General features: G+C 40.6%; 3 protein-coding genes across 6 annotated transcripts in view; 1 reads left to right on the forward strand and 2 right to left on the reverse strand.

Annotated features, from left to right (window-relative positions):
* Positions 1-8554, reverse strand: part of Gpbp1l1 (GC-rich promoter binding protein 1 like 1) — a 33523-nt gene extending 24969 nt beyond the window's left edge. The window contains exon 1 of the mRNA XM_021160949.3: positions 8329-8554. The gene's annotated coding sequence lies outside the window, so the exon portion shown is untranslated. The remainder of the gene's footprint in view (positions 1-8328) is intronic.
* A 543-nt stretch (positions 8555-9097) lies between these two features.
* Positions 9098-14396, forward strand: Tmem69 (transmembrane protein 69). Of its 2 annotated transcripts, none has more exons than XM_021161138.3 (3): positions 9098-9247; positions 11238-11373; positions 12400-14396. In XM_021161138.3, exons 2-3 carry the CDS (start codon positions 11332-11334, stop codon positions 13093-13095), a joined length of 738 nt encoding a protein of 245 aa, XP_021016797.1. In that variant the 5' UTR covers positions 9098-9247; positions 11238-11331; the 3' UTR covers positions 13096-14396. The 2 variants fall into 2 exon arrangements, with proteins under 2 accessions (XP_021016797.1, XP_021016796.1); XM_021161137.3 differs by lacking the exon at positions 9098-9247 and adding an exon at positions 10181-10293.
* A 4338-nt stretch (positions 14397-18734) lies between these two features.
* Ipp (intracisternal A particle-promoted polypeptide) overlaps positions 18735-23778 on the reverse strand; it is a 35114-nt gene continuing 30070 nt past the window's right edge. For all 3 annotated transcript variants that reach the window (XM_021160062.3, XM_085839065.1, XM_029476809.2), the window contains exon 9: positions 18735-21930. In XM_021160062.3, the coding sequence (XP_021015721.1) occupies positions 21706-21930 (225 nt within the window). In that variant the 3' untranslated portion in view covers positions 18735-21705. The remainder of the gene's footprint in view (positions 21931-23778) is intronic.

A 23778-nucleotide genomic window follows, 5' to 3' on the forward strand; every position in this document is an offset into this window, starting at 1 on the left:
ATATTTTCAGAAAGTAATAAATAGTAACATTTGCAACTTTTCTCGGGTAGTCTTCTAATGCTGTTAACAGTCAAAGAACACAAATGTTTAATGCAAGCAAACCTAATAATACTATCAAACAACTAAAAACTAAATCTAAAATCAAACTGTTCCAAATGAGAAATATTAAAAGATAAATTCTACCAGAGCACAGAATATAAAACAGAAAAGCATGCTTATTATTGATGCAATCTGAGCATTACTGGTGGCTTTTAAGATTCAGATCATAAAGGCTGCTATATTAGGCAGGATCAGGAAACGTGTTTTTTGTTGGTGGTAGTTGCTTTTCTTTAAAATTATTTTATGTGAGCCGGGCGTGGTGGCGCACGCCTTTTATCCCAGCACTCGGAAGGCAGAGGCAGGCAGATTTCTGAGTTTGAGGCCAGCCTGGTCTACAAAGTGAGTTCCAGGACAGCCAGGGCGATACAGAGAAACCCTGTCTCAACACCCCCCCCCCAAATATTTTATGTGTATGAGTGCCCTGTTTGCTTTTTAGTCCAGGCTGGCCTCCAACTAACTCACTCTGTGTGAGGCAGAGGATGATGGTGAACACAATCCTATTGTCTCCTCATCCCAAGAGCTAGGATTACAGGATTGAGTTACCTACCATGCTGTTTATGAAATTTTAAGGTTATTCACTTTCCTTTTTTACAATGCTGGAAATTTAACTTAGGATCAAGAACTCTATGCTAAATCCTTAATATCTAAATATTTAAACTTCAAGATTTTAAAACCAGGAAAAAAATGTAAAAACATTTGCTCCAAAAGTTACCACACTAAACATGTTACAAACAGGTTATTCAGTAAAGATCACCGTTCTTGTCTCACTCAAGTGTGGTGGCTCATGCCTGTAGTTCTAGCACTAAAGAAGATGGATTATCAAAGAGTCCTGGGCCAGCCTAAACTAGAGACTCTGTTTATTTGAAAACAAAAAGGGCTAACTTTTATCAGTAATTTCAAACTGCACTGACCTGGAAGGGTATATTTACGTAAAAGAGTTTTTGTTTTACCTCATGTCAATTTTTCTTATTATTTATAAAAAATATTCTCAAACAACCAATTCCTAAAAAGTCCTCTGATCTTCACACAAGCTCTGTGACACATACAATACAAAACGTCTACTTATTTATTTATTTATTTATTTATTTATTTAGTTTTTTCGAGACAGGGTTTCTCTGATAGCCCTGGCTGTCCTGGAACTCACTTTGTAGACCAGGCTGGCCTCGAACTCAGAAATCCACCTGCCTCTGCCTCCCGAGTGCTGGGATCAAAGGCGTGCGCCACCATGCCCGGCTTATTTATTTATTTTTAAAAAGTCTCTTCTCAAGAAGAGATGTGGCTCAGCTCAGAGTGCTTCTTTAACATGCACAAAGCCCTGAGACTGGAGAAGACTACAAGCCACCACATGAATGCTGGGAACTGAAACTGGGTCCTCTGCAAAAGCAGAAAGTGCTTTTAACCACGAGTCAATTCTCCACCCCTCACAAACATATATGCTGTAGAAGTCCAACACAGGCCCGGGAGGCTGGCTCGGTGCTTATTGGCACCTGCAGGAAAAGTCCAACAACCTGAACTCCATCCCTGGGGCCCATATGCTAGAGGAAAAGAACTACTCCAAATATTGTTCTCTGACCTCAACATATGTGCCAAGGCATGCATATACCCACACAAATAAATATGAAAAAAATTTAAGAGTTCAATGTGCCAGGTGTAATGGCATATGCCTTTAATCCCAGCACCTGAGAGACAAAGGCAGGCAGATAGTTAAGACCCTATCTCAAAAGATAAAATAAAATAAAATGGAGTCTAATATATAATCTTTTTCCTTTTAGCACTTGTTTTAAAGTATTAATAGAGCTTGATTTCCAGTAATTACAAGGGAGCTCACTACTGCCTGTAACTCCATTTCTAGGGATTTGAAGCCCTCTTCTGGTCTCCAAAAACACATTCCATACACTCAAAGAGATTTAAAAATATATTAATTATTCTATAAATATATCTATAGGTACCAAGAAAGTAAATGAAAATTTAAACTTTTAAGTACAAATAAGGTGTTTTCAAGTCAAATGTAAAGTACAGCCAATCTTAAACCTTATGTTCAATATTTTTTTCAGTCCAGGGATTTGGCCTTTAGTCTTAATAACAAAGCTGGTTGTTCACAGAAAAGGAAGATAAACTTAATGAGGATTTTAAAATCAATTTCTTTAAGAAAGATTATTAGGCTAATGGTGTGTAACTCATTGGTAGTATGTTATGCACAGACCTGGGTCAGCTCCCCATAACCAGCGCCAAGTTCCATCATCCCACCTTCCCTCAGAAAGGAAACTATAGCTATGCTGTTATCCTATATTTTTAGACTTCAGCTGGCAAACTGTAAAGTCTTTTCTTGTTATGGAAATAATACTTTGTGGTCTACCAGATACTCCCAGCCACTAGTACATGGAAATCTGTGCTAATAGTACTACCTCCAGTGCAAGTTTTGCTGAAAAATTTGTTTGCCAAACAAACCAGTTATGGGCTGACGACTGCTTTGGTAGAGGAATATAAAGTAATAGTTGCCTTTCTATAACTTTTAGTGTATTTGAAATCACCTATAAAATTCAATCCATATTAGGTAATGAATGAACCTTACAATTAAATTATACCCATAGACAGAAGAAGTTCAGCTTCTCTTATAAAATTATTTTTTTAGTATTTTGACTTCCGGTAGTTTTGTTTGAGGCAGAGTGCAATAGCAAACAGAAATCGGTGGGTTTAAAAGTCATTTGAAGTGTTAGATCTCCAGCATAAACAAAGACAAGCTAATTTCTAGACAACACCAATACAATGACTTACAAAGTAAATACTATCTTACCTGGAATACCAAGATCCTCCCAAAACACAAATTCAAATGTGCCTTTTCTATTTGAAAGAAAGAAAGAAAGAGAGACTGACAGATAGACCTGTGTGAGTAATGTGTGTGTTCCTATGAATGCAGGGGAACTTGTGCCACTCACTGCACGTTGGAGGTAAGAGGCATCTCCAATGTCAGTCCATGTCTTCTCCCTTGTCTGAGACAGGGTCTGATTTGCTGCTGCATATGCCAGGTTAGGTCCATGTGTTTCCACATTCTCCTGACTCTGCTTGCACAGGACTTCTACAGATAGAAATCTAAGTCCTGCTGGGTGGTGGTGGCGCACCCCTTTAATCCCAGCACTTGGGAGGCAGAGGCAGGTGGATTTCTGAGTTCAAGGGCTACAGACAGAAACCCTGTCTCGAAAAACCAAAAAAAAAAAAAAAAAAAAAGAAATGTTAAGTCCTCATGCATAGGAGGCAAGTACTTTATGCCCCAGCATGTCCCTGACTCAAATTTGCCTTTCTTTTCTTTTTTATCACACAGCATGAGTGTGCAGGTCAAAGGACAATTTACTGGAGTTAGTCTCTTCTAACCTCCATGTGGATCTCAGGGATCAAACTCAGACCCTCTCAGGCTTGGCAGCAAATAACTCTACCCAACTAAGCTATATTTTCTGCCCTAAATTTTGCCTTTTCTATAGACAATTTTTGTTAGGATGCCTTAAAATGGCTCATGCCCCCTAATGTTACAACAGTTTAACTTTCATGTTTAAAAGCAACCAGGACTGGGGGTGGGGTGAGACAGTTCAACCTCCATCACTGAAAAACTAAACAAACAAATCAACCAAGGTCGATGAGGCACAGGCCTTTAACTTAAGCACTAGGGAGACAGAAGCAGGCAGATCTCTACTGAGTTTGACGCAACTATATCTACACAGCAAATTCCAAGCCAATCCTGGCTACAGAGTGAAACCAGGTCTCAAAACAAAACACAACAGAACAAAAGCCCTCAACCAACCACATAAGAGCAAAACACATATAGTACTCCAGTTAAAGGCAGTAGTAAATGCCGAAACAGCTTACTTAGGTTTGTCTACTAGTCAAGTGCATCTCTTCTTCATTTTTCACAACTACAAAGTAAGGAAAAAACCCATCTGCTTAGCAAAGCATGGTGTCACACACACCCAATCATAGCTACCTGAAAGGAGGCAAAGCAGGAAGTTCACAGCTCAAGGCCTGCCATGACAACTTAGTGAGACATGGTCTTAAATAACAACAATAAAGATAAAATTAAGTGTAAGAGGGTTGGCTTAACAGCAATGAGGTGTTCAGTTCAATCAATTCCCAGTACCAGGAAGGTAAAAAACAACCCCACAATATGGATTCACAACCATTATTAATTAAAGTAATAAATATAAAGTACTTTGAGCCAGACATGGGGCACACAGCTTTGACCCCAGCCCCCAGGAGGCAACAGCAAGCAAACCTCTGAATTTGAGGCCAGCCTGGTCTACACAGTGATTTCCAGGGTAGACATAGCTAGTCTCCAGCGTAGAAGGGGGGAAAAGCAGTTTGGACAAATGGAGCATCTCTTATAAACATCACCTGTCAATAAAAAAGCTGATGGCCAATAAGCAGAGGCAGGAAACAGGAGGTGGGATGTTGCAAGAAGAGAAGATTCTGGGAAATGATGAGATAAAAGACAGGAAAAACAGAGGAGACCAGCATAACCAGAAGGTAGATGAACTTGGAGAGACTCTGACGGAGATGCTGAGGAGATGAGGGAAGAAGGCTGAGACTGAAAGAGAGGTAACCAACCACATGGGAGACACAGACTAGTTTAAATGGTTAAATAAGTTACAAGCTAGAAAGGAAATGAGCCAAAGCTTATGGCTAGGCATTTATTAATAAATATTTATAGTCTCGTAGTCTGCCTTCTGTGAGCAGGACTGAAAAAAGAAAAACTGATATATTTTTACGGTCTTTTCTGGCACATTAGTCTTAAACTATAAGATTAAGATTTGCTGTCTTCTGAAAGAAGATTGAGAACTGTTTAAATGAGTATTTTTAAAAACCTCTATTATAGGGCTGGAGAGATGGCTGCTCTTTAAGAAATCTTGAGTTCAATTTCCAGCAACCATACATTAATGGGATGCAATGCCCTTTTCTGGTGTGTCTGAAGAGAGCAACAGCGTACTTACACACACACACACACACAGAGAGAGAGAGAGAGAGAGAGAGAGAGAGAGAGAGAGAGAGAGAGAGAGAGAGAGAGAGAATGAATGGGGCAGTGGTGGTAGACACCTTTGATCCCAGCATCCGGGAAGCAGAGGCGGGTAGATCTCTGAGTTCAATGCCAGGAGTTTACAAAGTTTGAGGACAGTCAGGGCTAGCTGGAAAAACCATCAATCAATCGTATGGGCTGGAGATCTGGATCAGTAGTTAAGACCGATTGTTCTTTCAGAGAACCAGAGTTTAATTCCAAGAACCCAAGCTAACAATTGTCTGTAACTCCAGTCCCAGGGATCCAAGGCCCAACACAGACCTCCGAGGGTGCCAGACAAACGTGATGCTCATACACACCGGCAAAATATTCATGCATGTTAATAACAGAATTAATTCATACTTTAGAAAATAAATTATAGGCTGGTGGTATATAGTTTAGTGACAGTATGTTTTGTAGCATACACTAGACTGGGTTTAATTGCCTACACTGAAAATAAAAAGTAGCCAGGTACAGTGGAGAATGCCTTTAATTTCAGCATAGGACAGACAGAAGCAGGTAGATCTCTGTGAGTTCTAGATCTACATGAATCTACACCAGTGGCTCTTAACCTGTGGGCTTAAGGGGGGTCACATAACAGATGTTTTCATAATAATTCCTAACAGCAGAAAAACTACAGTTATGAAGTAGAAACAAAATAATTTTATGGTGGAAATTCCTCAGCACAACATGGGAAATTATATTAAAAGGGGCTCAGCATTAGAAGGTTGAGAACCACTGTCCTACATAGTAGTACTGTCTCAACAAATCTGTGTGTCTCTATGTATATATACAGAAACACACACAAATACACTCACAAATGTACAAATTATTGAAATGGTTGGAGAAAAAAAAAAAAAAAGCCTGACAGGGTGGTATACTCCTTTAAATAATTCTAGCATTTGAAGGCAGATGGAACCCAGTTCCAGGCCAGCCTGGTCTATAGAGTGAGTTCCAGGTCAGCCAGGGCTACACAGAAAAAACCTCCAAAAAAAAAAAAAAAAAAAAAAAAACCTCCAAAAAAAAAAAAAAAAAAAAACCAAACAAACAAACAAAAAAGAATTGTTACTTCAAAATAAAGGCTTCCCATTCCAACTTCAAGAATTCTGAAAGCACACTGTCCACAATAAACTGAAAGGTTAGACTAACAAATAAATGCAAGCCATTTTAGAACACTCAAAAGAAAGGTAAAAATGGTGAATTTAGTACTGTAAAATAATGTCAAAACAGAAAGCAATTCTAATTTTCAAAAAGAACTTTAAATGATTTTCTTCTAAGACCAACAAAATAAATAAGTAAATAAACATTTCCTGGGCTTTTGAAGAGATTGTTTAGCAGTTAAGAGCACTTGTTGCTCTTCCAGAGCACCCAGGTTTGACTCCCAACACTCACATGGCGCCACCTCACAACTCTCTTTAACCCCAGTTCCAGGGGATCCATTATCTTCTGACCTCAATGGGACCTGTATGTACATTTACACATGAATACATGCAGGCACCACCCATATACATAAGAAAAAAATTCCTAGAACAAAAATTTTCCCGCCTAAATGAATATATAAATGTAATTGAAACAAACTCTATGAAAGGTGGCAGTTTATCTTGGGGATGGATCGTCAAAGATCCACATTTTGCACTCTATTTTATCTTTTGAATAGACAGAAATTTTACTCAATCACACCTTTGCAAAAATTAAAATTTGCTATTGTTTTTTTTTTTTTTTTGCACTTCTGGCAGGGTCTTTTTGTTTTGTTTTGAAGCAAAGATTGCCTTTAGTTAAAAAAAAAAAGTGGGAGAGAAGGACCTAGCATTACACTTCTAAATGTATTTTCACTTGCAAAATTGTTTCTTTACTTTGTAAATGCCCAAATTTCATGGGTTCTGAGGTGAAAACTACCATAAAAAACATGAGACCTCATGAGTGGAGCAGAAGTGATAAAAGCGCTTTAATCCCAGGACTCAGGGTCTGAGTTCAAGCCCAGCAGGACTACAGAGTGAGTTCTAGAATAGGCAGGGCTACACCGACAAACCCATTTTGAAAACAAAAAAACATTCGACCACCAACAAACTACATATCTCTGTCTACTGGCGTCTAATACTCTCTTTAGTTTTTGATGAGATTTACAAAAAAAGTGGATTTATTACTAAACAAAACCCATGAACCACCACTAACTTCTGGTTTTCCGGGTAAGAGTTATCAAAGTTAAACTATTCAACACATCATACATGCCAACCCCAGAGTACAAAAGTGGCAGACAAAACTGATACCACAGCACAATTTCAGAACTATTCACAACTACCAAAAACAAAAACAAAAAACCGCACCCATTCTTATGTAAACTTTTGCAGTAAACTTCCTGAGCCTCACCTTCGCTTTCACCTACCCTCTCCAAAGGTGCCAATGGTCAAAAACTCCTAAGAGTAAACGTCCCATAGGGGAAAAACGACTGAAATGTTATTATATTTAAGCATTTAAACAGGGTACTTCCTCAGGCTACAGCCATTTTAGATTCAGTATCTTTTGAATTTTATGGGTTGGGAAGATTTAGCATGGAATAAAAACGACTAGTTAAGCCACCTCAACTAATCAAACTTCCTCTCCAATGGGACGGAGTTTGGTAGTTAACCGAACCGGTAAGACAATCTGAAGGAAAAGGTCTCCCTACCCCGGAGAACCGCGACTCCGGGCGTGGAAGTTCCCTTTCGCCCAGATAGTCCACATTTGACTTACACGACTTTTTCCTCGTTAAGTTTCTCTTAACTGGAAAACAGAAGCCTTCGGCTCTTATTTTAAAGAAAGATAAAATAATAATAATAATAATAATGATGATGATAATAAAACCCAAGTAAACCAAATCACTCAACCACTATCAAGCCGGAACTCCTGGAGAGGAGCCGGAGCCGCAGGTGAGCGTTTCCGACCGGGAACTGAAGTTGAAGTCGGAGAGCTCTGGAACCGCCGCGGCGACGCTAGTGTGCAAGACTCCTCCCGTTGGCGGGGGTGGGGGGAGGGGGACGTTCCAACTCGGCGACTCCCAGGTCCCTCGTCCACCCCGGCGGACCCACACCCAACCACCTGTGCAAGACCTTCTTCCAACTAGTTTTCCTAGACGGCCAGTTAGGCAGCCGGCAGAGCCCGTGCCGGGACCACTCCAGGTCTCCTTCTGCTCGGTATCCAGGACCCGTACTCACCCGGCAGCGGCGGGGCTACGGTCAAGGACGACTCGCGGCGTCTGAGGACGCGTCCTCAGCTTCTCCGACCAGCAGAGGTGACTAGCCCACAACCATAACAAAGCTCTTCCCAAAATGGCTGCCCGGCCCACAAGGCCCAGGAGGGGGCAGAGCGGGTGGAGGAGGAGCGACGGCCGGCTGGGCCCTCCCTCTGCCGCTTCGGCCCGCCTCCTTCACGCCCACTAGCACCGGCGCACGCGCAGGCGTGGGCTCCAGCTTCCGTGACCCCGCCCGGGCGCCCGCGGCTCGCTCTGGAAACGTTGGGCTGCTCCCGCAGCGGTTACTTCCCGCCCCGCCCCCGGCGCCCTTTGGCACGACGCCGTTCGGTCGGCTGTCCCTTCCGCAAAGCCTTTCGCCTCTCCTTGTGCCGCTCTTGGGGCGAGGACCAGCCGAATTCAGCACGCCCCTTTAAAGCTCCCAGCCGGGTCCTCCGGCCTGGGAGCACGTGAATATGGGTGGATATATTTGTACTAGTTCTTCCCCTGCCCATTCTTTCTTCACTTTCTCACACCTCGATTGTGAGCCAGATGCTTCGCCAACTACTAGAATTGTCAAACAAGTAGCGGAAGAGCGTGTTTTCCGAGCCCTGTACACCTTTGCCCCTCCATTCACAAGCGCGAGCTGTGGAAACTCCAGTCCTAGGCAAGCCATAGACACACACATACTCCCGCCCCCCGGACTAGAGGCATGCGCGGCGGTGTCGGCGCACTACCTGCCGGGAGTTGTAGTTCATGGGCATTGCAGGAGTCACGGAGGCGACAGAATGGAGGGTTGAAATCTGCTCCAGCCCAGTCTTTGCTAATAACCCCCCAAAGGAGTCTATAACCACTCTCTTGGCTATTGCATGACAGGAAGGGGCCGTACAACCTTGCCAGAGAAGGTAATAAAACTGGCGGACAGCTGCGTCTCACTAAAAACGAATGTTTCAAGAAGTTATACTCCTTAGAATGGAGGAAGTAGCCAAAAAGGGTCCCTACGTAAATGAACTCTCCTTTTTGTCTTCAGCTTTTTACACAAGGATCCAAGAACGCTCGAAGTACTTGGTAGCTGTTTCTTTTGGTCGACAGATGGCAGGTTGGGGGTGGGAGAGGAGACTTAGGATAAATCACACAGAGGATAAATTCAACAATGTTACTTCCTGGATGACCTCCAAGCCCAATGCCCGTAACGCCACACCTTGATTCATAGAATTTTGAATGTTGGGCCCTAGTCTTCTGTATTCCTCAATGTAATTTCTAGGTAATAGTAAGAGAATAAGGTAGAAACACAATCAACACCTCTTTCTCGCCCAGTGGTAGTAATAAAGGACGCAAATGCGGAGGAAGATGTGTCCAGTCGACTCAACAACGTTGTTTTGCAGTTTAAGCGTTCCAGGCAATCCTGTCTTTAAAAAAATAAAATAATTCCGTAGACCAAATCAGCCAACTCCAAGTCTCCTAGCTTCTTCCACTACTGTTACTGGGGGTTATTTCAGAAATTGTACTCTACTTACTGAATGTGTGTGTGTGTGTTAGTTAAACTGGTTAGAGATCCCGGAAGAGAGACTTGTAAGGTATCTGAAAGCCGACTTCAATTAGAATATTTTAGACTAGCTCTCAGCTCTGTGGTTAAAGACACTGGCTGCTCTTACAGAGGACCTCAGGTCAGCTCCCAGCACCTATACTGTGGGGAATCCAAGCCTCTCGCCTGAGTGGGCACATGCATAAAGTGCATGAACATCCACATTAAAAATAATGTAAAATAACTGAGGGAGGGAAGCATTCAAAAACGGAAAGAGAAGAGTCGGAACTTGCTACCGTAAGTTCCCATCCGGACCCATTTTCCTGCACTCAGGAAGTGGGGGCTGTGTGATTCCAGTTGCCGGAAGTGTTGTTTCGGTGTTTCTGGTTGAATTTGTTCAACTTTTGCGCCGTGTGATGGTGGCAAGTACGTTTCAGGGTTGTCAAGAGTACACTTTGGGAAGGAGGTGGTGGTGGGGTTGGTATTGGTATATAGGAGATGTATAGTTACCCCACGCGTCTTAAGGACCTTTTGTGTCTAAATTCCGCTCGTATCCCTAAAATGTCAGCTTGGAGCTCCCAGTTTGTGGTAGTTGCGTTGGCGAAATGAAAACATTTGGGCATTTTTTTCGTGGAATGAGCGAGTTGGCCATGGCTTTTAGTTTTTAATCTCCACATCAGCTTCTGTCTCAGGGCTTCAGCCTGATTATAATCCTCCAAATTTAGAAAACACGTGCTACACTGGTTACTGAGTTCCAAAAGGTGGAGAATATGTGGAAAACATTTAATTACATTGCTTGATTCACAACAAAGCGATATTTGTGGCTGCTCTCATTTATAGTGTAAAAATTCCAAAGCCCCGAGTACACAATAAAGAGAATATATAATTATTGGGAACAAAAGGTATAACTGTCAGTTTTAAAGATGAGGTACTGGTGCCTGAGGAAGTGGTAGAGATGTTTGCTAAATCCAAATGTTCAGTTTCACATTGCTCTTTTTATTAAACCAAACAGCCAAAACTAAAATTATTCTTCAGAAAACAAAAACAGCATAAAACTTATTTCCTTAATATGTGACACTTTGGCAAATAAATACATAAATAAATCAAAATAAACTATGTTTCATCGAAGAGATTTTCTTGACTTTTTGTTGTTGTTTTGGGTTTTTTTGAGACAGGGTTTCTCTGTATAACCCTGGCTGTCCTGGAACTCACTCTGTAGACCAGGCTGGCCTTAAACTCAGAGATCCGCCTGCCTCTGCCTCCCAATCCCAAGTGCTGGGATTAAAGGCATGCACCACCATTGCCCAGCAATGACTTCTTATAAATGTATAAAATGTATACAATTAAGTGATATCTTGTTTTATGAATAGGGTGTTGCTTCAAATTCAGCCATCCTCCTCAACTATAAAAATATATGAATCGGAATTGCATTTTCCCGGGACAAAACCCTGAGCAGAAACCAGAATGCTACACTTCATCCAGAAAATTTCTGGAGCATCTTCAAAGGTTAGTTGAGCGCTATTTGTCAATTATTGTCTGGCTATGGCAGACATAGATATATGTATTCAAGTGAGGAAGGAAAACAATGGGCAAATTATAAATAAGTAAAATATTTACTATGTCAAATAGTAACTGCTATGGAGTACTATACATCAGGGAAAGAGAATAGGGAATATCAAAAATAGAGGGAAGCTGGGCATGGTGGCGCACGCCTTTAATCCCAGCACTGGGGAGGCAGAGGCAGGCAGATTTCTGAGTTCGAGGCCAGCCTGGTCTACAAAGTGAGTTCCAGGACAGCCAAAGCTACACAGAGAAACCCTATCTCGAAAAAACCAAAAAAAAAAAAAAAAAAAAAATAGAGAGGACCAGGAGAGATGGCTCAGCTTTGTGGAATGCACAACCTGGGGCTCTAGTTTGGCCCCAGCACCTATGTTGGGTGGCTCACAACCACTGTTACTTCATCATTAGAGTACTTGAAGCTTCCACCGAGGGTACCCACACACATGGAAATAATAGGATTATATAACATAAATAGGAGGTTAGAAAAGAAGAATGGCCATGTAGGCAGCTGAAGGAAAAGCATTCTTACTGAAGACAAAGGAGTAAAGGCCAGCGGGAGCTCATTCCCCGCATGCTTCTCGGGGCTCACCATGACTGGTAAGTAGTGCTCCTTTTAATTTCAAAGTGATATTTTTTAAAGAGCTTTTTTTTTTCTTTTAAATGTGTATGGGTGTTTTGCCTACATGTATGTCTGTGTCCCACCTGTATGTGATGTGTGTGGAGGGTAGGAGAAGGTGTAAGATCTCCTTGGAACTGGAATTAAATTGGTTGTAAGCCACCACATGTGGCGGGAATCAAACCTGGATCCTCTGGAGAAACAGCCAGTGCTCTAACCACTGAACCACCCCCCCACCCCCAACTTATTACTTTATATATGTGGTGCTTTGCCTACATATGTGTAGGCAAAGGTACACATCTGTACCATGTGTTCTTATTTTTAAACTTTGTCTCCTGGTTCTGTTTCCTTTATAGATGCTGAAGAACCCTTTTACAGTGAGACTTGGAGCCAGCAGAATAGACATACTTTCTCTCAAGACATGTCTACTGCAGAACTTTTCCTCTTTGCCTCCAAGGACTTGGCTTTCCCCATCATTTCAAGTGTGTATGAGGAAGATACAATGCTATCATGTGTCACCATGCAACTTTAAAAAGCAGAAGGCAGTCCTTCCTCCAAAGAAACGAAGCATCATCACTTACCTACTCGATAGCCCAAAGCCAGCTTTATATATAACTCTGGCAGGGTTAATCCCCTTTACTGCTCCCCCACTCCTCATGGTAATAACAAAGTCTTATATCCCCGTCCTGGCTTTCACTCAGATGGCTTATGGAGCAGGTTTCCTAGCTTTCTTGGGAGGGATCAGATGGGGCTTTGTTCTGCCAGAAAGTAGTCCAGCCAAACCAGACTACATTAATTTAGCTAGCAGTATGAGTCCTGTTCTGTTTTCATGGGCAGCCATCCTATTTTCTGAAAGACTCAATGAAGCCATAGTCACATTAATAATAGGTTTAGGGATAGCATTACACAATGAACTTTTCCTCTTACCAGATTATCCCAACTGGTTCAAAGCCTTAAGGATTGTAAGTACTTTAGTGGCTTTTATCTCATTTGTAGTCACTTTAATACTTGAAAATATTTATCCAGAAAAAGGGCCCAAGAGACTTGATTAAATAGAAATATAAAACTACTTTCTTGGTATTATTTACAGTGTCTGTGGAGGCCAGAAGACTGTTGAATCCCCTGAAGCTAGCTTTTTTTTTGTTTTGAAGAAATATTTGTTTATTTTATATGAGTACACTGTAGCTGTCTTCAGACACACCAGAGGAGGGCATCAGATGCCCATTGCAGATGGTTGTGAGCCACCATGTGGTTGCTGGGAATTGAACTCAGGACCTCTGGAAGAGCAGTCAGTGCTCTTAACCACTGAGCCATCTCTCCAGAGACCCCTGGAACTAGCTTTACAGACAGTTCTGAGCCACTCAATGTATAGGCTGGGAGCTAAACTTGGGTCTAGAGCAGTACATAGTCTTGAGCATTGAGCCTCTATCTCTTACCTGTAAAGCTGCATTTTAGCATCACAATTATGTTCCTCTTTTGGCTCCTTCCTCCCCACCCCCCACCCCCACCCCCGACTGGTAGGAACTTATTCTTCATACTTAGTTTTTGTTTTTGTTTTCTAAAGAGTATTTCTTTTAGCCAGATGGTGGTAGTACACACCTTTTAAGCTAGAAGAAAGGAGGCAGAGGCAGGTGGATCTTTTGAGTTTGAGGCCAGCCTGGTCTATAAAGAGAGTTTCACGATTGCCAGGGTTACACAGAGAAACCCTGTCTCAAAAAAAAAGTTACAGATATCCACCTGCCTTTGCCTCCTGAGTGTTGGGATTATAAAAATTATTTCTAAGTAACTTATTTTGAAAATTTTCCTAATTCCTTATTATGTCATATAAGGTTAGTTTACATTTTTGTGTGTCTGTGAATTGTATAGTCATGTACCTAAACATTTCAGTGTTTTGATTATACTGAGAAAAGTAAAAGATGAAAAATCCTGTATTAGAATCTAGCAATTATGAAGTCATATTTCATGAAAAGAATCCTACTTGTGGTTTGAAGAGATTTGGCTCCCATAGACTCCTGTGTTTGAATCTGTTTGGCCCAGAGAGTGGCACTATTAGATGTGTGGCCTTGTTGGAGTATGTGTCACTGTGGGGATAGGCTTTGAGACCCTCCTCCTAGCTGCCCTGAAGACAGTCTTCTCCTGGTTGCCTTTGGTACAAGATGTAGGACTCTCAGCAGTGCCGGTGCTGCCATGCTCCTGCCTTGATGATAATGGACTGAACCTGTTAAGCCAGCCCCAATTAAATGTTGTCCTTTATAAGAGTTGCCTTGGTTATGTGTCTCCTCACAGCCATGGGAATCTAAGGCTCTACTAAGAACCTTAAAAATAAAAGTGTTTCTGTCACGTTTTTATAGCACTTCTGGATTTCCTGTCTAAGCCTTTGTTTCGTTTGTTTGTTTGTTTGTTTGAGATAGGGCCTTACTATGTAGCTCTGGCTTTCCCGAAACTCACTATGTAGGCCATGGTAGCCTGGAGCATATAGACGTCTGCCTGTCTTTGCCTCCAGCGAGCTAGAATTAAAGGCGTGTGTCATGACACCTGGTTTGTCTAAGCTTATTTTACCTGACATAACTTAGTTTTATGAAGTGAAATGACCTGTGGCTCTCAAGGTGGTAGGCAATAGTGGAATAAGGAAGGCCACTCACAGAAAGGCAGTTCACATGTCTAAGCTTTTGATTGGTGTTTTCTGACCACATTTAACCTATAGAAGCTTTTAAAATAATAGCAAAAGGGCTAGAGACATACATGGCTTAGTGGTTGAGAGCACCCCCTTCTCTGCTAGAGAAACCATGTTCAATTGTCAGTACCTGCACTGTGCTAACAAGTTCTTGGGGTTTGGATATGGCCTTCTTGGGCACAAGACAAGTATGTGGTACATAGACATATATTCAGATAAAATACTCATATACACTAAAATAAAAATTTTCAAATATTAAAACGTGATTAGGCATTGTAAACTACATAGATCAGCGTTATATACTTAGCAAGTTCCAGGACAGCCAGTACTACACAGAGACTCTGTCTCAGATAAATTAAACAATGGCAAAAAGCATTGCTTGGTTTGCTTTCCCTCCTCCCATAATAGTATGGACTGAACCTAGTGCCTCCTACATTCTATACAAGCACAGCTACTGAGCAATATACGAACAGGCCAACAATTTGGATTTTAACTTGAAAACCTAGTCTGGGGGCTTGGGAATGTGGCTTGGTGGATAAAATACTTGCTTATCATGCAAAGCCCTCAGTTTGCTCCCCAGTACCCCACAGACTGGGAGTGATAACACAAGTGTTCAATCCTAGCACTTAGGAGGTCAAGGCAGGAGGATCAGAGATTATGTTGTGTAACTGTAAATCAAAGGAAATTATTTTTTGAATGTTATATCTGTGATATAAGCAGTCAAACACCACTTTACAAGTTGTATGAGTAAATTATACACACACACACACACACACACACACGTTTTCTAGTAATGCCTACTATGAGAATAACTACCAACATTGTGACTGTGCTTTCCAAATGTTTTCAGTGTCACACTAGAGGAAGAGTATTTTCATTCCAGATGATGATTGAGAAGATAAGAAAATGTGGTAGTGTGCTGGCTGCTTTGCTGTGTCAACTTGACACAAGCTGGAGTTGTCACAGAGAAAGGAGCTTCAGTTGAGGAGATGCCTCCATGAGATTCAGCTGTAAGGCATTTTCTCAATTAGTGATCAAGGGTGGGAGGGTCCATTGTGGGTGGTGCCATCCCTGGGCTGGTAGTCTTGGGTTCTATAAGAAAGCAGGCTGAGCAAGCCAGGGGAAGCAAGCCAGTAAGGAACATCCCTCCATGGCCTCTGCATCAGCTCCTGCTTCCTGACCTGCTTGAGTTCCAGTCCTGACTTCCTTTGGTGATGAACAGCAGTATGGAAGTGTAAGCCGAATAAACCCTTCCCTCCCCAATTTGCTTCTTGGTCGTGATTTTTGTGTAGGAATAGAAACCCTAAGACAGGCAGGTATCATAACAGTAATAGAATTTTGCTGTTTTCTAGGATTTTAATTTTTTAATGGAACATATAGGATGTCTCCATTATATTTTGTTCAGGTGACTGTAGAACCAAGAAAAGCCACTGTTGCTACTGATGCTATTGTTGGCCATATATAGACAGATGTGTATACATACATACACATTTGAATTTTTAAAGAACTACAGTTCTGTATCAACTTTGGGAAAGTTTGCAAGTTTTATGTGGTATGTTGGCATAGTACATAAATTAATAGCTATACAGATATATACTTATTTCTTCACGTCTGTTCAAAGTTAACACTGAATTAGTATCGATTCTATGTGGGTTTGACTACAAACACTAAAATAGTCTCCAGATAAAGAAGAAAGAAATGTATCAAAACAGCAACTTGTTTGCTTTTTTACACACCTACTACCTGTTAACTACTCTTTAAGCTTTTAAACTACTAACACCTGGTAAGTCATGTGACTTTCAAAAATTGGACCTTTACATAGTTATATTGTTGTATAATTTGTTATATTGTGATTATGAGCTTTTATGTGATATAATTAGTGTTTTTGTAAAAGTGCATATTTGGGACCATGGGGAATAAATACCATAAGAGTATGATAATGGCCACCCACCTACCAGAGCAGACCAGCTGCATGCAGCAGATCGCCCTCACAAGGCAGTTAGCTTCCTTCTGATCTCACGGATTTCACATTTCCTGCCTCCAGAAGGATGGAGACAATATACTACCTGGTTTCCCCCTTACTTTCTTGTGTGTGGCGTGGGTATATGTGTATTTTGCACATGTGGAGGCCCAAGGTAAACGTCAGGGATCATTCTCTGTCACTGTCACTCTTCCATTTTTAATCATCGATGTGGGGTCTCAGTCCAGCCCAGAAGTGGTTCATGTGGAGAGTCTTGATAGCAGCTTGCCCTGAAGATGTCTAACCAGCATTGTAGTGAACTCATGAGATCTGAACTCTGGCCATCACATTTAAGCATCAAGCCATCTTGTCAGCCCTTTTCTTGAATTTCTGTAGCATACTGTTAACAGAAGCAATAGCAAACTAGTACATTAGCACACCAGGCCTCACTTGGATTTCTAGAGGGCTTCTCAGGTAATGTAACAGTGTGAAATGACTGGGGTTTTGTTTGGTTTTGTTTTTATTTTATTTTATTTTATTTTTTTTTGGAAAGCCAGGAGAAGGCACAGGATTCCCTGGGACTGCAGTTACAGACTGTTGTGAGCCACCATGGGGCTGCTGAGAATCAAACCCGGGTCCTCTGGAAGAACAGTCAGTGCTCTTAACCTCTGAGCCATCTCTCCAGCCCCCTGTTTTTATTTTTTAAATATACAGAATAGTATAGGCTGGTAATGGGAGGAAAACTTGACTTTTTAAGAGGTTCTTCAGATTCTATTCAACTATTTTTATGTGAAAGTACTTTTTTGCTTCTGAGTTACTTATATTCAATTATTTCAAGTTTTCCCCTAATCTCCAATGTGTTGTCTTCCAGAGAAACTAGTCACATTTTCAAGCTAACTGCTCGATTTCACTTTCAAAGTACTAATTTTCAGGTGAATTAAAATATATACTTTAAAATTTTGTTACATTGTGGCTGGAGAGATGGTTCAGTGGTTAAGAGCACTGGCTATTCTTTCAGAGGTCCTGAAATGGGTTCAATGCCCAACAACCACCTGGTAATTTACAACCATCTATAATGGGATCTGATACACAAGTGTACATGCAGATAGCACACTCATAAATAAATTATAAATTAAAAAAAATCTGTTACAGCTAGGCATGATGTTATACATTTCAGCAGTTGGGAGGCAAAGTCCAGTGAATCTCTGAGTTTGTGATCACCCTGGTCTACATAGGGAGTTCCAGACTACAGAGTGAAATTCCCTGCCACCACCACTACTTTTGGTTATTTCAAAATAGATTTCTCTGTCTGTCCTGGAGCTTACTCTGTAGACCAGGTTGGCCTTCAACTCATAGAAATCCACCAACCTCTGAGCCTCCCGAGTGCATGAATTAAAGGTGTACACCACTACCCCTCAAGAAACTCTTTTTTAAAAAAAGTTTTATTAAGTTATTCTGAGAAAGGACTGTAACATAGCTGCTTCTGGCCTGGATCTTGCTGTGTAGAGCAGGCCAGCTTCAAGTTTATGGTGATTTTCCTTCCTCTGGTCACTTATCAAGATTAAAGGTGTGAGACACACACCTGGCTAACAACTGATTTCTCATGTATGTTTGTTGGCCATGGTCTTTAAAAGAAAAACATTTTTTTGTTTATTGAGGTGCTAGGTATTAAATGCAGGGGTTAAAGGCACGCCTAGTACATCCGAGGCTGTGCTGTATCCGGAGCTCTTTCCCCGCCATAACTCCGTCCCCAACTCTAGTGGGGTGTTTTTTGTTTGTTTGTTTGTTTTTCAAGACAGGGTCTCTCTGTGTATCCCTGGCTGTCCTGGAACTCACTTTGTAGACCAGGTTGGCCTCCAATTCAGAAATCCGCCTGCCTCTGCTTCCCTAGTGCTGGGATTAAAGGCGTGCGGCCAACTCTAGTATTTACGTAGCCTTAAGCTCTTGTCTCTTGGCCTCAGCTTCCTCCAATAGATGGGACTTCAGGTATCTGCCAGCACATATAAAATGGACATAGTATTTAGAAACATACAGACATTTCCAAACATTTTGGAGAAAGATCACTTTAATTAACTTCTCTGAAAATGGAACTAAATGTATACATTCCTAAAGTTAAAAACAAAAGCCTGTGTAATACTATTACAGTTTGGTAATCCAGTAATGCTAATTAACTAAGTTAATACAAAGAAAAGAAAATAGTTAGAATTTTATTAATTAGTACATTCTTTTTTTTTAAAGGTTTATTTTATGTATATGAGTACACTGTAGCTGTCTTCAGACACTCCAGAAGAGGGCATCAGATCCCATTACAGATGGTTGTGAGCCACCATGTGGTTGCTGGGAATTGAAATCAGAACCTTTGGAAGAGCAGTCAATACTCATAACCACTGAGCTATCTCTTCAGCCCCTAATTAGTACATTCTTTCAAAAACAATGTATTATCACCTGAGAAATAATACACACTTAGTTAACTTTTCAGGGAACTTCTGAACTCATCATACATACTCAAATACCCAATGTCGACATTACATTTCCACCTCAGCCAGTTAAGTATAAAGTATGCAAAACCTCAATAAATTGTTTCTAACTGACTAGCAGAAATAAAAGCAATGATGACAGCCTTCAGAATTCAGCAAAAACAACTTCTAAAATGACTATCAAGGAAAGGAAGCTTTTTAGAAGCAGTTTTAGATCCAAGGTAGTTAAAACTTAAAATTTGACAGGCAGTGGTGGCGGACGCCTTTAATCCCAGCACTTGGGAGGCAGAGGCAATCAGATTTCTGAGTCCGAGGCCAGCCTGGTCTACAGAGTGAGTTCCAGGACAGCTAAGACTACATAGAGAAACCCTGTCTCGAAAAACCAAAAAAGAAAAAAAAAAAACCTTAAAATTTTTGTCTATACAAAATGTTCACATATACAGGTTAATTCCCTGATAAAGATCTGAAATGCTTGGGACTAGAAGTGTTTGGATTTGAGAATATACCTGATTTTAGAATATTTATGTAGCACTCATCAGCTGAATATCCCTATTCTGAAAATCAGAAATCTAAAATGATGCAATATCCAAAACTTTTTTTTTTTTTTTTTTGGTTTTTCGAGACAGGGTTTCTCTGTATAGCCCTGGCTGTCCTGGAACTCACTCTGTAGACCAGGCTGGCCTCGAACTCAGAAATCCGCCTGCCTCTGCCTCCCGAGTGCTGGGATTAAAGGCGTGCGCCACCACGCCCGGCTAACTTTTTTTTTTAAATTGGATATTCCCACTCAAAAACTTTCAGATTTCAGAATAAGGATGCTCAAAGCTGTACCTACAGGGCCATATGTGGTGGCTTATGTACTCAAAGGCTGAAGCAGAAAGAATGTTGAGAGTTCACCATTAACCTGGGCTAAAACAATCAAAAGTTGTAACTACAGTTCAGATTTTTCCAGGCAGTAGCATTATACTAAGCTATTATATAAGCTTACCCAAGTACAAGTAAATTAAACAAAGCTTGATAATCTGACAAAAGTATCTCTTCCTAAAACTAAACAGATCATTTTGGTGACTACCTAGAAAGTAAAGAAGAAACCTCTAAGTAATAAATGCCTGGAAGACTCTTACACTCATTACATACCATTTCAATAAAGAACCGTCACTAAGGGACTGAAGAGATGGCTCAGTAGTTAGGAGTACTGGCTGCTCTTCCAGAAGGCCCCAGCACCCACATGGCAGTTCACAACCATCAGTAATGCTGGATTCCAGACACAACTGCTGGTAAAACTCTAACCCACACATTTAAAAAAACAACTCATTAAGGGGCATTAGAGAGATGGCTCAAAAGCTAAGAGCACTTACAGCTCTTTCTAAGGATCTGAACATTCAGTTCCCAGCACCATCAGGCAGCTTACAACACTTGTTAACTCTAGTTCCAGGGGATGCTACACCCTCTTATGGCCAGAACAGGCACCTGCATACACATGGTGCAAATATAGACACACACACATACAGCCATATAAATACAAATAAGTAAAGCTTGTTTAAAAAGAACTTTTACCAAGAACCTATTAATTCCTTATATTCTCAGAATCAAAAAAAAATATTCCCTTTGACTATCAAAAGCAAAACCTATCTAGATAGCTAGATATTGCTGGGCATAGTGGCATAGACCTTTAATCCCAGCATTTGGGTGGCAGGGACAGACAGATCTTTGTGAGTTTGAGGCCAGCCTGGTCTACATAGAAAGTTCCAGAATATCCAGAGCTACATAGAGACCCTATCTCAGAAAACAAAACAAAAAACCTAGATATTTACTATCTATCCTTCCTAATATTCTGCTGCCAATATAATAATTGGGGGTAGTGGAAACCCTGCCATTGAGGAACAGTTTCACTGGCTTTTCTCTGTAGGTTACATGACACTGTGGAAACTATGTTCTGGATCAAATCACAAATTATAGAAAAAATTTAGCTGTCTCATGTGCTTATACTATATACAGGCTATATTTCAACTTGAATTGCACTGGAGAAATAGCCAAAATGCACTATTTCCCAGAAGTTTCTAGCAAACAATATTTTTTAAAGATTTATTTATTGTATTTATATGAGTACAGTGTAACTGTCTTCAGACACATCACAAGAGGGCATCAGATCCCATTACAGATGGTTGTGAGCCACCATGTGGTTGCTAGGGATTGAACTCAGGACCTCTAGAATAGCAGTCAGTGTTATTAACCTCTGAGCCATATCTCCAGCCCTCTAGCAAACAATTTTTACAACTAGGATTCTATTGATAACTGAATAACTGTAAGGCATAAATACCATTTGTACTGTTGCTAAGTTTTGCAAATTTGTAAGTGTACTTTATTAATTTTAAGATATATTACATATCCATTCGCATTCAAATTTTTAGAAAAATCACTCTTTACTTATCTATCTATTCAATACATGGAATACTCAAAAGAATCAGAAGATCATATCACAAATATTTGTTTGATTTGCAAATGGTCAGAGCCTACATTTTCAAATGTTCCTTGTGCTTTTGTGCCTTCTCTGTCATAGTACAGCAACACCCCCTTCACAACGACTAGTGATCATATTACCAATTTCCGTCCATGTATCTGAATGAGGGTTGTAAACTTCAACTGAGTCCAAAGTACCTGGGGCCAAGAAATCATGGCTAGAAGACCGGCCTCCAGAGACATACAGAAGACCATTGACTGTCACAGCACACATGCCTGCTCTAGGAACTTTCATTGAAGCAACTTCAACCCACTTTTCCTAATAAGATGAGAAAAGAATTAACATTAGTACTGTCATAAAATGATAATAAAATCTCTGAGAAATCATATATTTAGACTGTACATATTTAAATTCACACAAACCAATTAAGTAAATATATACAATATCTTTTGTTTGTTTGTCGTTTTTTTGTTTTGGTTTGTTTTGGTTTTTCGAGACAGGGTTTCTCTGTGTAGCCCTGGCTGCCCTGGAACTAACTCTGTAGACCAGGCTGGCCTCGAACTCAGAAATCCACCTGTCTCTGCCTCCCTGAGTGCTGGGATTAAAGGCGTGAGCCACCACACCCAGCTTATATACAACATTTCAAAATAACTTTTGGGTAGGTATTACAAAACATTGAGTCTAGAAAGAAGTAATAGTTAAACACATCTAACTATAAATTATGATTAGGTGATAGTATAGAAATCATATAGAGGGCTCAGTGGTTGAAAGAACTAAATAGTCTTGCAAAGAAGTGAGATTCAGTTCCCAGTACCTACATGGTGGCTAACAACCATCTGTGACTAGTTCTAGAGAATCTAACACCAATACCTATCTCTTCTGGACTCTTCAGGGATTATAAACATGTAGTATAAGACATTCATGAAGGCAAAACACCCATACAAATAAAATAAAAATAAATCTGTTTAAAAAAAAACCACATAAGAGTCATTGAAGCCAAAATTCTGAAAACCTAAGTCTATACATTCAAAATGAAGAGATTATCAAGTACCAAGGAGGGGGGGGGAGTTTATATACTAAAAGACTTTTTGTTTTTAAAAGATTCTTGAAGGCTGAGGCAGGTGGATTTCTGAGTTCGAGGTCAGCCTGGTCCACAGAGTGGGTTCTAGGGCAGCCAGGGCTACACAGAGAAATACTGTCTTGAAAAACAAAAACAAACAAAAAATAAACAAAAACACCCCCCTCCAAAAAAAAAGATTCTTCAAAGTTTCTATTTAGGTAGCTGGAGAGATGGCTCAGAAGTTAAAAGGACTCTGTACTTGTGGTTTGAGAAAGAATGGCCCCATAAGCTGATAAATTTGAGTGACTATTTGAAGGGATTGGTACTATTTGAAGGGATTAGAAGGACTAGGAAGTGTGGTCTTGTTGGAGGAAATATATCACTAAAGGTGAACTTTGGGGTTGCAAAAGCCCATGCCAGCCTTAAGCTCCTTCTCTCTTTCTGCCTAAAGTTCAGGATGTAGCACTCAGCTACTGCTCCAGCACCTGCCTGGCTGGCTGCCTGCAATCATGCTTTCCACCATGATAATGGACTAAACCTCTGAAACTGTAAGGCAAGCTGCCAATAAAATACTTCCTTTCATAAGAGTTGCTGTGGTCATGCTGTCTCTTTACAGCAATAAAACAGTGACTAAGGTCCCTTTGACCTCCTTTTGTTGTCTAATTGCTCTAGCTAGAACTTTAAGTACTATATTGACTAGATAGGGAGAGAGTGGGCAGCCTTGTCTAGTCCCTGATTTTAGTGGTATTGCTTCAAGTTTCTCTCCATTTAGTTTGATGTTAGCTATTGGTTTGCTGTATGTTGCTTTTTACTATGCTTAGGTATGAGCCTTGAATTCCTGATCTTTCCAAGACTTTTAATATGAAGGAATGTTGAATTTTTGTCAAATGCTTTCTCAGCATCTAATGAGATGATAATGTGTTTTTTTCTTTGAGTTGGTTTATATAGTGGATTACATTGATGGGTTTCTGTATATTGAACCATCCCAGCATCCTTGGGATGAAGCCTACTTGATCGTGATGGATGATCATTTTGATGTGTTCTTGGATTCAGTTTGTGAGAATTTTATTGAGTACTTTTGCATCAATATTCATAAGGGAAACTGG

The sequence above is a fragment of the Mus caroli genome, unplaced genomic scaffold, assembly GCF_978045245.1.
Source record: "Mus caroli unplaced genomic scaffold, Mus_caroli_1 scaffold_6, whole genome shotgun sequence".
Lineage (NCBI taxonomy): Eukaryota > Metazoa > Chordata > Mammalia > Rodentia > Muridae > Mus > Mus caroli.